The sequence below is a fragment of the Drosophila obscura genome, unplaced genomic scaffold (genome assembly GCF_018151105.1).
Source record: "Drosophila obscura isolate BZ-5 IFL unplaced genomic scaffold, ASM1815110v1 contig_46, whole genome shotgun sequence".
NCBI lineage: Eukaryota > Metazoa > Arthropoda > Insecta > Diptera > Drosophilidae > Drosophila > Drosophila obscura.
Genome location: NW_024542835.1, coordinates 3,415,570 through 3,432,591, shown reverse-complemented (window position 1 = coordinate 3,432,591; position 17,022 = coordinate 3,415,570). Strand labels below are relative to the sequence as shown.

Here is a 17,022-nt window from a genome sequence, read left to right as displayed (position 1 = left end):
TGTGCAATGGGGGAAATTCAAATAGAAACCGTTTTTGAGTGAAGTGGAACTTGAGATTGGGATGGGGTAACTAGGCGTCCCAAACCCTAGCCAAAGTGAATGTCACAGAGGGCTAGGTAAATGGTCCGGGCTGCTGTCTTCGTTTAGTTATCTCCTTGGTCTGTGCATCGACAAAGGCCTCTGCCACGCTCCCTTTCTCCCACTCCGTTAGCCTCTTTCTCCATCCAGCTAACGTGCATTTAAGTTCTGTTCATTTGATGTACTTTGAATGCAACTGTGAGTGGATGGAGAACTTCGCCATAACGATGAAAGCTTATGATGCGTCTATGGACCATAGCCCCATCAAATTTGATGCTAACGCTGCAGAATAGAAGAGACTTCTCACCGACGGTTGCAATTGAATTACATGGCTCCAGCCAGAATCGAATCGGAAATCGGAAATGTGGTTGCGTTTGCCCATCAAATTTTAGTTGTCGTGAAGTTTCTCGCTAACAGCTTCAACCAAATGACTGACATCTGAAAAGATGTGAAAATAAAAGGCTATCAGTAGTTCAGGGATGTCCAAAAGAGATGTCCGTATGTGAGATTTTCATTTATTACGTTTCTCAATCTTTAAAAGTTGAAAAAGTATTTCTTGATTTCGGAGCCTCGAGATGTGGGACCCAATGTGCACAGTCCTCACAAAATTTAATGAAAATTTAATTTCTGTAAAGTTGTGCATAGTCATAAATTGAATTCGCCGGAAGACAGCCAGAAAATCAAGAGAAAATCGCTTAAGCAAAATAATAAATAACTCATGCGCAGAATGCGCCAGCGGTACTTGAATATAAAGCGCGAGGCTAATGCAGCCAAGTGGAGCATAAAACATTTGTCTAAGCCATGACTTTTGGGATAATCCAGCACAGATTCCCTCACACACAACCCCTTAATGTGAGTGGTATGTCTACCCCAGTTCAGTTGGCACTCCCCTGACACTTTCATTCCCTGCTGTTGTACCAGATCCCAGCTCCCCAGCTCTCCAGCTCTGGTACTGGTACTGGTGATTGTGATGCCTTGGCAACTTATGTGTTATGCCATTCTTTTGTCTTGCGACAGGCCAAATTATATGCTGACACAGCGGGGGACATATTTCCCTTTGAGCCACGCCCGTAGGGACTTACTTGCATTTTAATAAAGTGAATTCGAATGGCTTTCCACATGCAACCTTTTGAGTAAGTTCTTCAGATGGTTCTCCGCAACGCCACGGCGAGATTTCATTCACCTACCAAACAAAAAGCAATTAATTTAGGGGAAAAAGAATTGTTGGATAAACAAAAACCCACTGCCAGCGAAATGGCATACAAAGTTTGGAATTTGCCAATGAAATATTTCAAAATTTTTATTAAATATAACAGGAAAATGGGAGTTTCTTTCATGGCTGATCCATTACTGCTTACACCTTTGTATCTAGTCGATACACATAGCCTTTTCACAGATTTTTAGTAGCTCTCCAAAAGCCTTTCTATCTTTGCTTTGGAAGTTTAGCCAATTAAAAATATAAGTTCAGATTTGAGGTTACACAAAACATTCCATAATGTTCACTTAATTAAGTACAAACTAATTTGGTACATTGCTCAAATATTTTACACTAAATATCCTTTATAATTCTGGAGACATTTTGACCGAAAAATAGTCTCATCATATGTGTAGACACAGGATGCAGTTGCCAGTATAGTATATAGTAGTAGTATATTGTGATTCGGCAGCAAAGTTTGGAGTACGCACACGTTGAACCAGAATTCCTCAGAGCACCCCCAGTATCGGACTTGAGTACACTTGCCGTTCTACGAATATTTACCTGCCCCAGATATAACATCAAAGGTGTATCAGAAAGAACCCTGAGTGGTGGCTGCAATCAACTGCTGTGAAATTGCTCTAGTGGGCCCGGGGCAGTAGGAGTTGCTACAGGCGATGGGACATTGACAGCTCTGCCACATATTTACACAGTGTGGCCAAATCCCAACGGCTAGAAGAGGGTAAATAAATGTGGCCACAACTGCAATCCAAGGGCCAAGGGACAGATGAGGGACAGACCCTGCCCGCAGGCTGCGGCTGGCTCCAGCTCCATCCATCCATCCATCCATTCAGGAGCTGTCGAACTGTCAGCTGAACCGTCATCCGCCATCTTGGGCCTTGTCCTAGAGGTATGGCCCAACTGTAGACATTAAATTGTTTATGGGTCTCGGAGCCGCTTTAAAATATTTGAAGCAAAAAATCATTTTGCAGGAGAAGTCTCCAGGGGTCGGGTCTCGGTCCACCCATTCCTTTTGTCTTTCCATCGCAGCCTCGTCGGGGTCCAATGAATTGCTGTAAGCACTCGGGGCGTCATTCTGTTGCCATTGCAATTGCTTTCTGCTGCAGTTTCCTGACATTTTGCCTGCAGTGCTTAGACAATGGTTAGGCGTCGCCTGATGTCTGGTTAGGATACCCTCCTTTTCCCTAGCCAATTGCGGGGTCTGCCGCCATGGGAATATGCATTTTTAATAGTCGGGCGTTTAATTTATCTATCCTTGGGAAACTGGGCAGGACTTGTACGCTTTGTTAACGCCCCGCAGCGCCCAGAAGCATTTACACCCACATGATGTCATAGGAATCTCAGATTAAAGTCGGAGAAGAAGCAACGATAGAGGCCAGATGTAGAACTAATCTGAGGATCTAACCAAATACTGGGACGAAACCCAAAGCCCCAAAATGACTTTCGTACCCACAATTATGGCCACCATTCAGCTGTGCGCAATAGTTAGAGGCCTTCTATGCATAGAGCCGTATCGTGTGTCTGTGTGTGTCCAAAGGCTAGCCTCCGGATACCCAAGGCATAATTCAAATGTCATTTGCACACCTGCAAATTAATTAAATTTAATTCCCATATCGTTGTGGTCGTCTAACATAAACAATTGTACGCCCAAAATTGAAAAGGTATCTAGTGAACATCTAGCCGTAAATTGTTCAGTGTATCTGAAATGCTTTCCGTATCCTATCCACATCCATTTAAATTAAACGCATGAAATTTTCATAAAGTCTGGCATTATGCAAACGCCTGTCAAAATGTACGACACTTTGCCAGACTATTTTGTGGGAGTACGAGGCACACATACATAAGTGACAGCTTTGAAATAATTTTCTTTTGTCTACTGAAAGTATTTTATTATTCGAAAAAAGATTTGCGTAGCTACATAAATATTTTACATATGCTTTAGAATTTAAATATAATTACTAAATAATTATACCTCCCTGCTGTTCCACTCTCAGTATTTAAGGATAATTTAATTAGACTCCAGTGGCCAGGACTGACAGATCTTCGCCCACAAGTGGCCCCATGTGCTTGTCATAAAGTGGCGGCGGCACACTAGATTGCTTATAATTATGCAAAAAAGAAAAAAAAAACAATAATAAAACAAAAACCGAAAAGAAAACGGTGAAAAGCTCCCCGCTGTACTCACTGAGGCTCCAGACATACTTCGCAACAGGCCCGCAGACGGGGCAGGCAGGTCAGACGGATCGGATGGCAGGACCCCAGACCCCAAGGGGAACCAGTTAAGTTTCGCTTTGTTCTGGCTTTGGTCGGGTTTGGTGTGGTCCTGCTCTTGGTTGGCTCTGGCTCTTGGCTCTGCTCTTGTCTGCTCCGGAAATGAATTGTCGTAAGAGAAGACAGGTCCACAACATTTATATGCTGGTTAATGCAACAATTTGGATGTTTTATTGCCTTCATTATTTTATTTGTTTACAAGAGAAAAGAAAAAGTCGGGGCAAGGGTTCAATTAGAAATAATCAAATTATGAAAAAATAAAGACACGCAGGTACTTAGCTGGAATCTGTGCTAATTTATTTCAAATTGCGATACATTATTTACATTCCGATACGAATTTGTGGGCATACATCGACAATATTGTTTACATGTTCCACAAACTCTGATGTTCTTTGTCAGGGAATCTTGTATCCAATGTAAGTAAATATACCTTAGATGTAAATCTAACGTTGCACCTTAAACGCATTTCATTAAAACTATTTCCAACACCTATAAACCTCAGCATCCATTTACTCGTAGAATTATACTTCCACAGGCAATCAAATATTAGTTGAGCTCACAGCCCGGTTGAGGGGTAACGAATTTTTGCAAAAACTGATCAAAATTGGCTGCAGCGGAAACTCTATAAAAAGTTTGCACACTACTTTTCCGTTTTGGTTTTTTTTTCAAGTTTTGTTTGTACATATGCTTACTGAAGCACTGCCTCTCGCCACTTGGTGGAATTGCAGATGTTAAATCATCATGGGGCCTAAGAGGTCTCGAGCCAGGTATGTACTGGCTTTTTCATTGACTTTCTAGGTAAGACCATTTCGGTTTCCCATGTTTGGTTGCGCCTAATATTTCTCTTGAACTATTACTACTATTATTATAACTCTTTTAATGAATAGTCCGGCAACCTTTATGCATTTAGCGCACGACAGTGCAGCCCAGAAAAATGCATCACGGAAAAGGATCTCACTAGATAGAACCGAACACCTCTGGCATGATACACACCTCTGATAGCGGGTCTTTGCATTATTATTTCTTGCAGTTGAGACTTCACCCAAAGGAGGAGCCACATCAGGGGGCGCTTTGGGGAATGCGGAAGGCGAGCCCTTGTTGCACTATTGACGGTGGCACTGAATGTCCAGAGGCTAAGTCAAAAGCCTGAGTGGCAGTGCTACACAAACAAGGCAGCTGCCTGCGGCTTCCATTAGCAACATCAACATGAACAACATTGAATGGAGGAAGCCCAATGATTTGTTGATTATTTCTGTGTTTGCGGACATTGTGGAGAATTGGAATACCAGTTAATCAATAAGGAAAGTCCATAATTAACACAGAATTGAAAAGATTACAGGGTAGCTGTAGTTCAAGATTCCTCTCCTATTCCGACCTGCATATCGTGAAAGAACCTTACTTTTCCAATTACCACCACGAAATGGGAGAAAATTCAGTTTGGGAATTGATTTTTCTAGCATTTTCCTGTCATGTTATTATTGCTGAGTACCGCCACGTATCCACTTATGGCATCCAGCCAGATGCTGCTCCTCCAAGCCGATGTCAATTACATTGCAGACTAGCGGGGATTTGTGGCTCCTTTGAAACGTCTCTTGGACTATTGGGTCCACAGTGGAATCTCTGTCGTTCAATGATTAGAATGAATACACATTTGATCATGCCAACAAGTCAATAGCTTAGCATAAATTACTCATACGCCTCGTTGAAACTGCCGCTCGCTTTCATTACTATTATTTAATGGGAAACTTACATTTCTTTGCGCAAAATAAATAAGGATACCCGTGGTGGCTATTTTTTGGATCAATAAAATCTAAATCTTACCAACCAATGGAGTGATTCTTTTCCGTTTCCGGCTGTATCTTTAAAAAGTTTCTCAATTCAATTTCAATGGAACTACGCCGTACCACGCGCCAATACGAGAAGCAACAGCCTGCTGTTAAAAAATCAGTGGAAAAAAAATCCCCCTTCAATGAAAATATAATCAATGTACACAGTCGTATAAATTTCACAGAATGTAGCCAGCAACAGTTGGCTTTAATGGATGCATATCCATATGCGATAGCGGAAAGTTGCCTACATTTTTGAGCTTTAATTATAAGGGATGGATAAATATGTATGTGCTCAATTTATACGTACAGATGTACATTTTGTGTGATACTCGTATGTGAAGTATATGTGAGTATACGTATATTCACATTTTGCACCTCTTTTTGGGTGGTCCTGATGCCGGGCCACCTGCTGGCTGCCAGCAAATGTAAATAAGCATAAAATCCAAATTTCTGTTAGCTCCCGGCGGGTTTGCCAGGCTTCTTCGCTTTTTCCCCTGCTTTCCCATTCTTGGAGTTGCCTCTCATGTTGTTTTTTTTTTTAGGCCTGTCAGACCCACTTGAAGTTTTGCAATCAACGCCACCAGCAGAAAGCGGCAGGCAGGTGGGCAATTGATGGGACTGCTCTTATGATCTGTTCCACGTTCATTCGTCCTGACAGCCGAAAGCTCACTGAAATTTACTCAATTTGGGTTGCCCCAAGCACGTGTGTGGGCTGGTTTCAACCTCAAATCGGATATGGCACATTGCGTAATAGTTTAGGACTGGGACCAGAATGGGGCTGACGTCCAACTGACGGCAGACTTTTGCGGCTAATCTGAATAACATAATCAGTTGAGTCGTGCAAAACCAAATGCAGCACAGAACTGACCACAACTCACATGTGTTACACATTTCGTACATCATTTACATGTTTAACTTGACAAAAAAAAAGGGTTCCGAGGAGTATGTAAAGTACGTTTGGAAACAGCTGGGAAAAATGTATACAACATTTTCCTCGAAACTTGAAACCTAGTTTATTCCATGCGGCAAGTAAAAATTAATTCAAAAGATAGATTTAAAGGCTAAAAAAATTTTTAATAAATATTTAGAGGGAATATTTTCAAGTTTCCAGTGCTGTAGCAGCTGTTGCTAGAATCTTCAAATCGATTAGCATAAAAGTGACAATAAACTGAAATTCTTTTGAGGCTGCTGCTGCTTGTACAAACTCAAGGGACATGAATTTGGTTGGTTTTGCTTGAGCTGAACGAATGCCGGCGGACATTAAACTGCAGGAAAAAACAAAAGATAGCTGAGGACACATACAAAAGCAGGAGAAAGCACATTTCACTAAAGCTCTGCAACCTTTTTGGGGTGCTGCCAGTCAAGTATACTTTCGTTTCGCCTGTCAAAGATTATCAGTTCTACTTCAAATTACTATGATGGCAAGGCGGCTGTCACCCCTCGAGTCTGCCCAGCAAATTACGGTTTGTCCTTGAACAGAGTAGGGAAATGGTTACCAAACAAAAAGGAGGAAAGAGCAAAATTGACTGTATAGCTGGCCTTTGAATACCCTCACAGATCCATTGTTTCAATTGAAGGTCGAATCTGAAATGGATCCTTTTCTGTGTTGCAAATATCTTCTCATAATCGTTTTATCAAAAGGAAAGCGTATATAAATTTGGTGTTCCCTTTAACGCTCTTATCTACGTTTTTGGAGCACCATGGTTCGCGCATTGGGTTTATGGTCAACTTTAGATTTTATATTTTTCAGCTTTCGCTTTCTTATTGTTTTTTCCTCCGCTTCCTCCGCTTTTCCTGTGCAGTTGAGTTGAATAGCGTTTTTTGTTATTTAATTTGCCTGATTTTATCCGCTTTTCAACCAACTTGTTTGCTTTCACCTTGCCTCGCTTTGGTTGCAGTTTTATTGCTTGGATTTAAAATCAATTGGGGTTTGCTTTGGACGTTATACGGCTACAGAGAAGAATTTGTTGCTCTTGGCTTTGTACATAAAGCATATGACAGTTTTTCATTAACAAAAATTGCAGTGAGAACTACTGTGTAGAAAACTGTTCACTTAGAATGCAAATTAATACATATTATAGAATTATTAGAATTTCCTGAACTCCAAGCGGCTTCCTTTATTGGTCCCCATTTTGGCGGTAAATAAAAATAAAACATATTCCATTTAAAATTATTAAATGCACTTTAAATAAATTGCTTCAGCGTTGAAATTACCTACAGAATAAAAAGCAAAAATATATACAAAAAATTTCTCTTAAAAAGATTAAACAACCAGCTATAATATTTTCTCAGTTTTTATTTTCTTTTAAATATCACTTTAGCTAAATCCTTTCGTAATCAAGGATTACAATTTAAAATTTGACCCCCACACGGGGTCAGGGGTCAGGAACATACTATTAAGTTCAATGAACATAACGATTCTTGATATTATGGCTGCAGATATGGGTTGTGGCATTTATGAGGGTCTAAAAAAACTGATGCGTGTTGTTAAACTCCTTTGCACTTTCTGCAAACACATTCTTGGGCGTTTTGTGTGTTTCCTGCGGTAATAGCCTTTTTCTAGGCGAAATGTTGCAATAAATTTGATTTTACTAGACAATTCATGTGCCGTAGGGGGGGCGGGTGTATGCATATTCAACGCATACAATTCTAAAAGTAAGCCGCACGTGGCATACTTTCCGGGGAAAAATCGATTGGCTATAATTAGTGGGTTCAAGTATGCTGAGCATTTCTTGAAAATACAAATAAAAAATAATATGTTAATATGTATGTAACCATATGTACGTATTTACAAATACAAAATGTTGGATTATTTTTCCCTAGATTTCCTTCATTTATGAACCATTCGGCTCAGCATTCGATTACGAATGCTCGGATAACTTCAGGCCGAGAACTTAATATTATGTTGGTTAACAGTGCAGATAATAGGGGGAAATTTTAAAGAAAGGCCCTCCTACTAACACAACATGTCGGGTTTTAACCTGTTGCTGAAAGGATGGTATGTTGGGATGGGATGGTCGTGTTACTTCTTGAAATTGTGTATTGTATCACAAAGATGGAGAGCAAACAATCAGAAAAGAAAAGAAGGAATTGCTTAATATTATCTTAAATCCGCTTTAGACATTGTCTTAGAAGAAATCGACATGAAAAAACTAGACCACAATTAAGTCATTGTATCGTCAAGTTTTTAATTGAAATTTATGAGCAAATTACTACCCCCGACTAAGTGCATAAGTGAGTTGACTACTCAGATGTGTCACACTGCCAACGTCTATCCTTAGTTTGATGTATAGAAGCCCTGGGAAACACAGCTGGTTGGTAATGACTCTGACAGATACGCAGCAGCCTTCCTGTGAGACTTTGACGAGCCCGGCCACATTTTCTAAGCGAAACTTTTTCATTGCCCTCAGAGTGCAACTAAGGGGGGATAAATCCTTCGTATGTGGCAGGCTCTGAAATTTTGTACGTCAGTGTGAAAATTGCGAAATTACGGCTGCCTTGGAATGTGGACGGCCACGTCTCCAGAGAGGAAAACTTTATACAAGTACTACTTCAAATTTTCTATTGCCTTCAATGGAATACAATTTTTCGCTGCCTCATCGCTCTATTCGCTGCAGCTTCAATTGTAACGAGCCATGGCTCTTGCCACCATGGAAAATCACGGTCTCAGGTGCGATCGCCAGGTGCTTAACAGGGCCAAGATCGGCCGAAGAAGCAGGCAGTACATCAGACCGAACCCAAGACACTACACTAGGCAGTCCACCAGCCCACAACTCAAGTAGCAACACCAGCAGGTTCTAAACTACATTAGAATTAAATTACATTATCAACAAAACCAAAACAAAAGCACCGACAGAAGTGCTTGAATCATTTAACGTTCCACCTTGCCTACCTACCACTCTTTCGGTCAATAAAGGCCAGCCCCGAACCTTAAGTTCCAGCAAATCCCAGACTGAAATAAGGTCTCTTACACAATTAAGTGCCGGAGAATATCCCCCACCATAAAGGTCAATTCATTGGAACTACTCAAACTTAATTGAACTATCGCAACAGCCAGCCGAAAGAGCCATCTGCCATGGACAACGTTGCACTCCAGCATATTGTTAAGGTCATGGCGATAAATAAGTTGCACCCTGAGCATGATGCCGTATCCAACCGATCCAAGGCAGTTGTTAACATATTGTACATACGGCTGGAGACTTTTCCAGCCCTCCTCGATTTCTATCTGTGCATAATTTGTGCAACAAACTTTGTCATGCGAGATCTGGCAGTTAGTAAAGCTTCCACCAGCTGCGGTCCTGCCCCAAAATAGAAGAGAGAAGCAGCAGAGGACCAACAGACCCTGGATAGAGCCGGAGACCACCAGCTGATAAATTTTAAAATTTGCATGCTAATGAATGGCATTGCATGGAACTGTTGCTGCAAAGTTTAACTTTTGCTTTTGGATGGGTACTGTGGTACGCTGCGGTGCGGTCGGAGGTGGAGTCTGTCGTGTCTAGATAGAACGTGCAAAGAGATTTATCCCAGGTCCCAAAGCTTTGCCATGGACATGTTGAGGTGGCATCCCCAACCGAGCTGAGCTGCATTAATTGCACGTCGAACTTTGAGTGGCTTCCATCATTAAAAATTGGCCAAGTGCCAAGGCCTAGGTTATCAGGAACCACTTTGGTCCCCCGGTGGGAATTTGCTAACCTCCGAAATTCGAGTCCTGGCTAATGAAAGTGTCAGACACGTGCTAGATATGTCCACCAGAGGAGACGCCCCACTTATTGACATGGCAACGTGGTGGAAATTTTCAGTCTGGCACTAAGAACTTCTGAACCCCTTTCCTTTTTAATTGGTGCACTAAACCTTGCATTTAGCCGAGGCCAAGTATATTCTGAAAGGGATTTCAAGAGGCCACGGCCTATGCGCTGAGTGTTTTATGCACTCATTGAATCAGTCAACTGTTCGCGCATTTACTTTGGCCTCCAATCACCGTTTCAGGGCCCCTCCAGGACGCAATACCATTCAGATGGTATTCTATTTGAGTTTCACTCGGAATGCATTCATGCATTCCACTCTAGGTCTACGGCCAGATGGACATTATGAAGTTTTCTAATTTATTCTATCTGCACAGCAGTTAGTAGACGTTCATTTTGTTAATGAATGTGGACAGGCACTAATCTTATGCAATTCAGCTGACAAACGAGGAATGAGAACTCAAATCATTATTCAATCCAACAAAAATTAACGCCAGCTGAGTTGGAGAACAGCTGGGAGAGGTTTTTTAAGGTTTTGGAAGAACTCCGCTACTTTGTTGTGAAAGTTTCGTTGTTTAAATACATTTAGGAGCGGACTTATGGAGGCATGCAAACAGTCCGAAAATGCCTTCTGCTTTTATTTACTTGCACCATTTTGCAATCAAATTTACCAGACTTTATCGAAAAAATAAAGCCGAAGTTTAACTCAGGCATATGGGATTCAAGTTGCCCTTTATGTGTGTAGACTTAGGCCTATTTTATTTAGTTGGACTTGCCAAAGTGAATGCATAAATTGACATCATTTTTGCTCTTCGTAAAAAAGCTCAAAGAGCACGGCGGAAAATCAATTACAGTTCGGTATGAATGCTTCTTTATGATTGAATTATTGGCTATAAAACAGACTGTTGAATTAATACCGTAACATCGACAGGATGCTTCAGAAAGTCGTTCGTTTACCTTTTCCTACCTTAAATTCAAATATTCAAATAGTTGTTGAGGACAGGTCTGGCAGTCCGTTTTGGTTCTATATTTAATGGCAAGCGACAACATTTGAGCTGACTTTTCTCTACGCCAACCAATTTAGCGTCCGACGAAAAGCGGGACTCAGTACTCAGAAGGAGCTTCAAGTCTCAGACTTCGGACACTTTGCCCAGAAGAGAAACAGTGAAAACTTTTGGATTTCAGATGCACAAGTTCTGACAGAAGTTCTGCCCTTCCTGGAGAGGAATTTTCCGTAAGACTGTTGCAGTTTATGCAACAAATCTATACAATCTATCTGAAATTTTCCTGGGCGGCCAGAGAAATGCTTTGGAAAGATGCATCGCTCAAAGAAAATAATTGAAAATTTGGCTCCGGCGTTAAAGAATGTCTTGAGCAATTCATCTATAAGTAACTCCAGTGAGAAGCTGAAAGATACATTGATTGTGAGCATGAACATATATTTAGTTGTACTAAGTTGCATATCCTACTGTTTTGGATTTCTATTCACGTTTGAGAAATATTCAAAATTCGTCACTCGATCGTCACACAGAATATCAAAATCACTGAATGGCACTATTTATGCATGAAAATATGCTAATAAATGCAAGGATGTGTGGCAGTCAGCAGTCAGTCGTGGGCTATAAAGTAAACAGTAGGACGCAGGATGTAGCACATACGCCACGTTGTCAGCGGCAGTGATTACTTCCAGGCTCTGGACGGATAAGCAGATAAGACTTTTGGCTTTGCCGCTGTCAGAATGAATAGCTCTTGTTGAAATACTTCTCCAGTAGAAAATTATTATGGCCGAATAAACTGTGAAACATAGAATAAATCCCGCACAGCAGGCAAGCAGCCTTAAATTTATTAAACTCCAGACCCAGCACGTAAACAAAAATATTATAAATAATATGTAGTATATAAAACTATACAATCCCTAATGCCATTGCACAAACTTCGCTGCGAGGGCAAACAGCTTCGCAGTGAATGGTCTGTTAAGGGTTTTGGGCTGTGATGAGGAGGTCTCGTGACCTCCTCGAGTGCTGTTGGTCGGAATTAATTTCGGAATTGCTTCAGAGATGGGATGAAAGTGCAGGATCTTTTAATGTTCCTCCATCTCTTGGAAGTTTCAGCCACGAATCGCGAGTTAAATGACAACATTCAACCAAAGAAGACTCACATTTAGCTCTTGCTAATTTTCTACCCTATTTGAAAACTCAATCAGAAGTCTGAGGGGGCGAAAGATATTATCGATGATGGGGAACTTTATTAAACTCATCTTTGATTGGAAATTTCGCTCAGCAGATGGCGCTTTAACAGCTCTTGCATGGTACAGTATACAAATTCCATCAAATATTAATGCCCAGGTATGCAATAAATAAATACGAGTATGGACAATAAGCGAACGCATTAACGACTGACAATCGAGTCAGCGATGAGTCAGAAATGAAAAAGATTATTCGCATTGCTTGCTGATTCAATCAATTATGGCGAAAGCATTGCATTTCTCTTTGGACTTAACGATAACTGTTGGAAAAGTAAACGAGAGAACAAAAAGAACTCATTATGGCAGAAAAAAAGGGAATTTTTTAATTAAATGAAGGCGTTTAAGGAATGGATGGAAAATCCTGTACATTTTTTCTACCAAACTTCATCTCTCTCACGTGCGACCAATTGTAGTGTATACTCTATAAAAGTTGCAAACTGCAAATTTTCTTTGTCAAGACCACAAAGGATGCCAGGATGTCCGGACTTTGACTTGTGTTTGAGTTGGATGAAAATGAATTAAAAATACCTGCTAACGTTTCTTAGCAAATTTAATCTCTTCTTGTATTATTTAGTTTACTGTACGCTCCATGCGAGTCGTAAGAGCAATGCAATCAGAATTTTGCTGTGCAGTTAACTAATTCCCACTTTATACCCGACGGTGTCAATTGGTTAGTTGCTGCCAGTGCACCACTGCAGTGGTGGCAGTGGCAGTGGTGGGTGCTGCTGCCGGATACTTTTTCGATGCCGTCTTATTAGTGGCCAAGTTAATGGATGCCTGCTCTACCCGAGCTGTTCCTCCAACTGCCTTCACTTTAGCGGTTTACTTTTCGATGCTGTGCAAAACTTTCCAGCAGCTCCAATTTTCTTCCATGCAACTTTTTTGTTTTAGGTATGAACTTTTCCCGTTTTCTCTCGTTGTGTGGTTTTTCTTTTTGCAGTGTTTCTGTGTCTTTGTAGCGTATAAATTGCCGTCAATTAGTTTAATTGTTTTCCTACTATTTTTTCTTTATTTTCTTCCACCCTAATTGCACTCTCTCCTGTTCTTACTGGTGTCCATTGATGGCCCTCATTGATTAGTTGTGCAATATTTTTTCAGCTGTCAATGCCTTTGTTTCACTGTACTCCATGTATTCGTTGTACTCGTTTTTAATGGCCATCAAATACAAAAGCTTTTGAGTTATTATTGTAACGATCAGAAACCCCAATGTATGCTGGGATGTATGCTGATGTACGCTGAGACTATCGAGGAAAATTGGCTGGGAAAATCCTATGCTATTTTTCGATTTTCAATTGTTTCCGGTATGGGGTTCACTTCATGCACTCTGGCTTCATATTTTCATAGGCTTTAACTTCCCCATTTGTCGCCTAAATGCATGTGAAGTTACTTAAAGAGCAATATAACATGGAATTTATGTAATAACTTTTTTACAGCTTAACCATAAAATTGCATCCAATGGCATCTCCACCAAAGAAAACTACTTAGATTTTCTTCCTTTAAGACGAAAATGCACATGTGCTGCTATGACGGAAACAAAGGACAAAGAAGATTTTACTAAAATTGATGATGCTGTGCTTGAGTTTCTGTTTGGCAGATGACGCCTGAAAAAATGCCATTAATCTTTATACACTTTTTGAGAGGGTAAAAACAAATGAAACCAGTTGACTGATAGGCACACACAATACTATTCCAAGCATCACTTAAATTGAATATTATTTAGCTGCTTAAATCAAAATTAAATCTTCTTTATACCAGAGCTAACAATCCTTCAAAAATATCTCTCGAATGTAAATATTGTTAAGAGTATGTCCAATATAATCCCACAATCACTAGAAAATTAAACATTCTGCAAATTATTATTATCTCATATTAATATTTAGAGCCGAGTGCTTGTACCTACCCCACACTGATTTTCATATTTTGTGTTGGGTTTTATGCTGTTTTTCAGCCAAATGCCAGAGAGTAGTAAATTGCATTTAATGCAAATTTCCCAGCACCGCAGGCGGACTCCGAACTGCGGACTCAATCCAATTTAATTTTCCGCCAGACAAAATTTTGTGACAAGAACCTCTCTGTGGCGGGGACCTGCTCTTAAATCTGTGAATGTTTTGCCAACTTTGTTATTTACTTGTTTTGATTAAATTTCCATTTTAAAAGAAATTCATTTCCGGCATTGCGGGTTATAAATAGACTTGATGTGGCTTCTCCCTGATGCTTCCTGTGTCACAATTTTGTATCCCCAAGAATATGGATACCGTTTAAGGTGAAAATTAAAACCAGTGCCCTGTGCTCCTGCGCCTCAGGGGTATAGTTTCATTGATGGCAACAATGTATTGCAATTTCCTGGCAGAAACGAAATATTTTTTTGGGAAATTCCTTGATTAATTGCGACGAGGGTAGAATCTTATGCAGCTTCCTGTTTCCTGCTGCTGAACGGATTTAATACGAATCAATCGAACTGCATTACTAATCACATATTCCAGGACACAACGTGTGCCAGCCGGTAACTTATATAAATATGCATGAGGCATCTGTGGCACTCTGCTGTGGAAAAGGAGCGGAAGGCGGCAGCCAGGTCCTATGACTGAATTCATTTAGAAAGCCACTTCAAAGGAGTAATTAGCATTGGCCAGGGCTAATTGTGAATCCAACTAAAGATGCACAAAACTTTTATACATTTCCACATAGAAATGCAACATTTTATTTGATTAGGTCTGGAAAATTTTCTGCAAATAATTGAAATGAATCCTTAATTTATATGCTTGATTAGAGAGTTGCTGGCAACAATATCTTACTCTTCTCATTGTCACTTTGCAAATAGGTCTCCAAGTCAACCCCGAAGCTAATTATAAAAGTTTCCCACCCAAAGGGACACTGACACAACTAACAAGGACTCGCGGACTGATTGATGCCCAAGCAGTTGAAATTTTCTAATTTATATGATGGATTTTGTGGTGGGGGAAAGTGCACTCCGAGCAGCTGCTTCCCGTCACGGAAAATTGACTGATGGTAGAATGGTAAACAAATACAGTTGTGGCAGACATGGAGAGTATACTTTGAGTTCTGCTGGGAGAACTTTTCCATTTAAATGCCATTTCCAGGATAACCACTCTCATTCGCATATGTATTTAGTTTGGACCAAAAAACATTGCCCTTTGAACGTCGCCTTGTATAACCAAGAATATGTAACCCAATTTGAAGAAACTCTACAAATTTTAAAGGAGCCATAGATCTAGATCTTGAATAGGCTTTGATACATGATTTAATTCACTAAATCTCAATATGCAAACACTTTAATATAATCCTTAAAGTCAGTTCCCAAATCCTGATTAAGTGACAACTTCTAAATTTACCGTTCTAATGTCTAGGATTATAACATATTCAAAACAATAATATTAATATAGTTTGTTCGTAAATTAACATGATTCTCTTATTATTACGGTACGAGAAATGTTTCGTGTCAGCAACCCCATTTCAATTAATAATCCATTATGAAAATTGTGTCCGAAATTGATTCCTATCCAAGCTCCGTCATTAATAGTTACCTATGTGCCAACAGAAGGGAAACCGCAAGACGAACCAAAATGTATAACTTTTTGGCAAATAGAGCAACAATTTGTGGATGGGAAATATATTTCACTACTGCGATTAATTAGCATCTACATAATTTGTACCTGTTTGTCAATATTGAAAATGGCGTTTCTTTGGGAAAATGTTTTGTGGCCCTGAAAAGGGCCTTTTTGTTCTGCAGAGAAACAAATTTACTTGGAGCTGGTGTACTTGGTGTACTCACTAACAGCGTGCTTGGCCAACTCTCCCGGCAGCAGCAGGCGCACAGCAGTTTGGATTTCCCGACTGGTGATGGTCGAACGCTTGTTGTAATGAGCCAAGCGAGACGCCTCGGCGGCAATGCGCTCGAAGATGTCATTGACAAAGCTGTTCATGATGCTCATCGCTTTCGACGAAATACCAGTGTCAGGGTGGACTTGCTTCAGAGCTTTGTAAATATAGATGGCATAGCTCTCCTTCCTCTTGCGCTTCTTCTTCTTGTCGGTCTTGGTGATGTTCTTCTGAGCCTTTCCAGCCTTTTTGGCTGCCTTTCCACTAGTCTTGGGCGGCATTTTATTTCACTTTACTTTCACAAATTATACTTTGCGTGGTGAGCAAGTTTTTTTTTTTTTGCAAGTTTATTTATTGTCATCTTTCATATTACAGTAGCACAGCTTCTGCTTAAATATATAGTTATACAAGAGTGACAGGTTCAAGCTTACTTTAACTTATGTTTATAAATTTACTCTGCGCTTTAAGCTTATCAGGGTGTTAGTCTTTTGGTTACTAATATTAGACATCTTATTTTATGATTAGTTTAGATTATGTTATTATATCTAGTAGTTAGGTGTATATTCCAGGAAAAAAGGTTATGATAAAAACCTGAATAAATTTGATTTTTGTTGGGTTTAAGTCTTATGAGCTAATTTATATACTACGCTTATTCTACTTTTGGGGTGTATTTATAAGGAGGATGAGGAGAGGACTATGTACAGATTGAGGAGTTAGTTGGGAGCTTATTGGCTGATATTATATACCAGCCCGTCGGCTTGACTTAGGGATTGGTGTCTTCTGTGGTGAAAGATTAGGTTT

The 17,022-nt window shown here is 40.2% G+C and overlaps 1 protein-coding gene across 1 annotated transcript; it reads right to left on the bottom strand.

The window, feature by feature from the left end:
* Positions 1-16,142: 16,142 nt before the first annotated feature.
* Positions 16,143-16,542, bottom strand: LOC121404885 (histone H2B-like). The gene has a single exon (XM_041595278.1). The coding sequence runs from the start codon at positions 16,500-16,502 to the stop codon at positions 16,143-16,145; it is 360 nt and encodes a 119-aa protein (XP_041451212.1). The 5' UTR covers positions 16,503-16,542.
* Between the last annotated feature and the right edge of the window lie 480 nt (positions 16,543-17,022).

Bases quoted from the DNA above. Each gene is read 5' to 3' on its own strand.
- LOC121404885 (XM_041595278.1), bottom strand. From the start codon at position 16,502: ATGCCGCCCAAGACTAGTGGAAAGGCAGCCAAAAAGGCTGGAAAGGCT.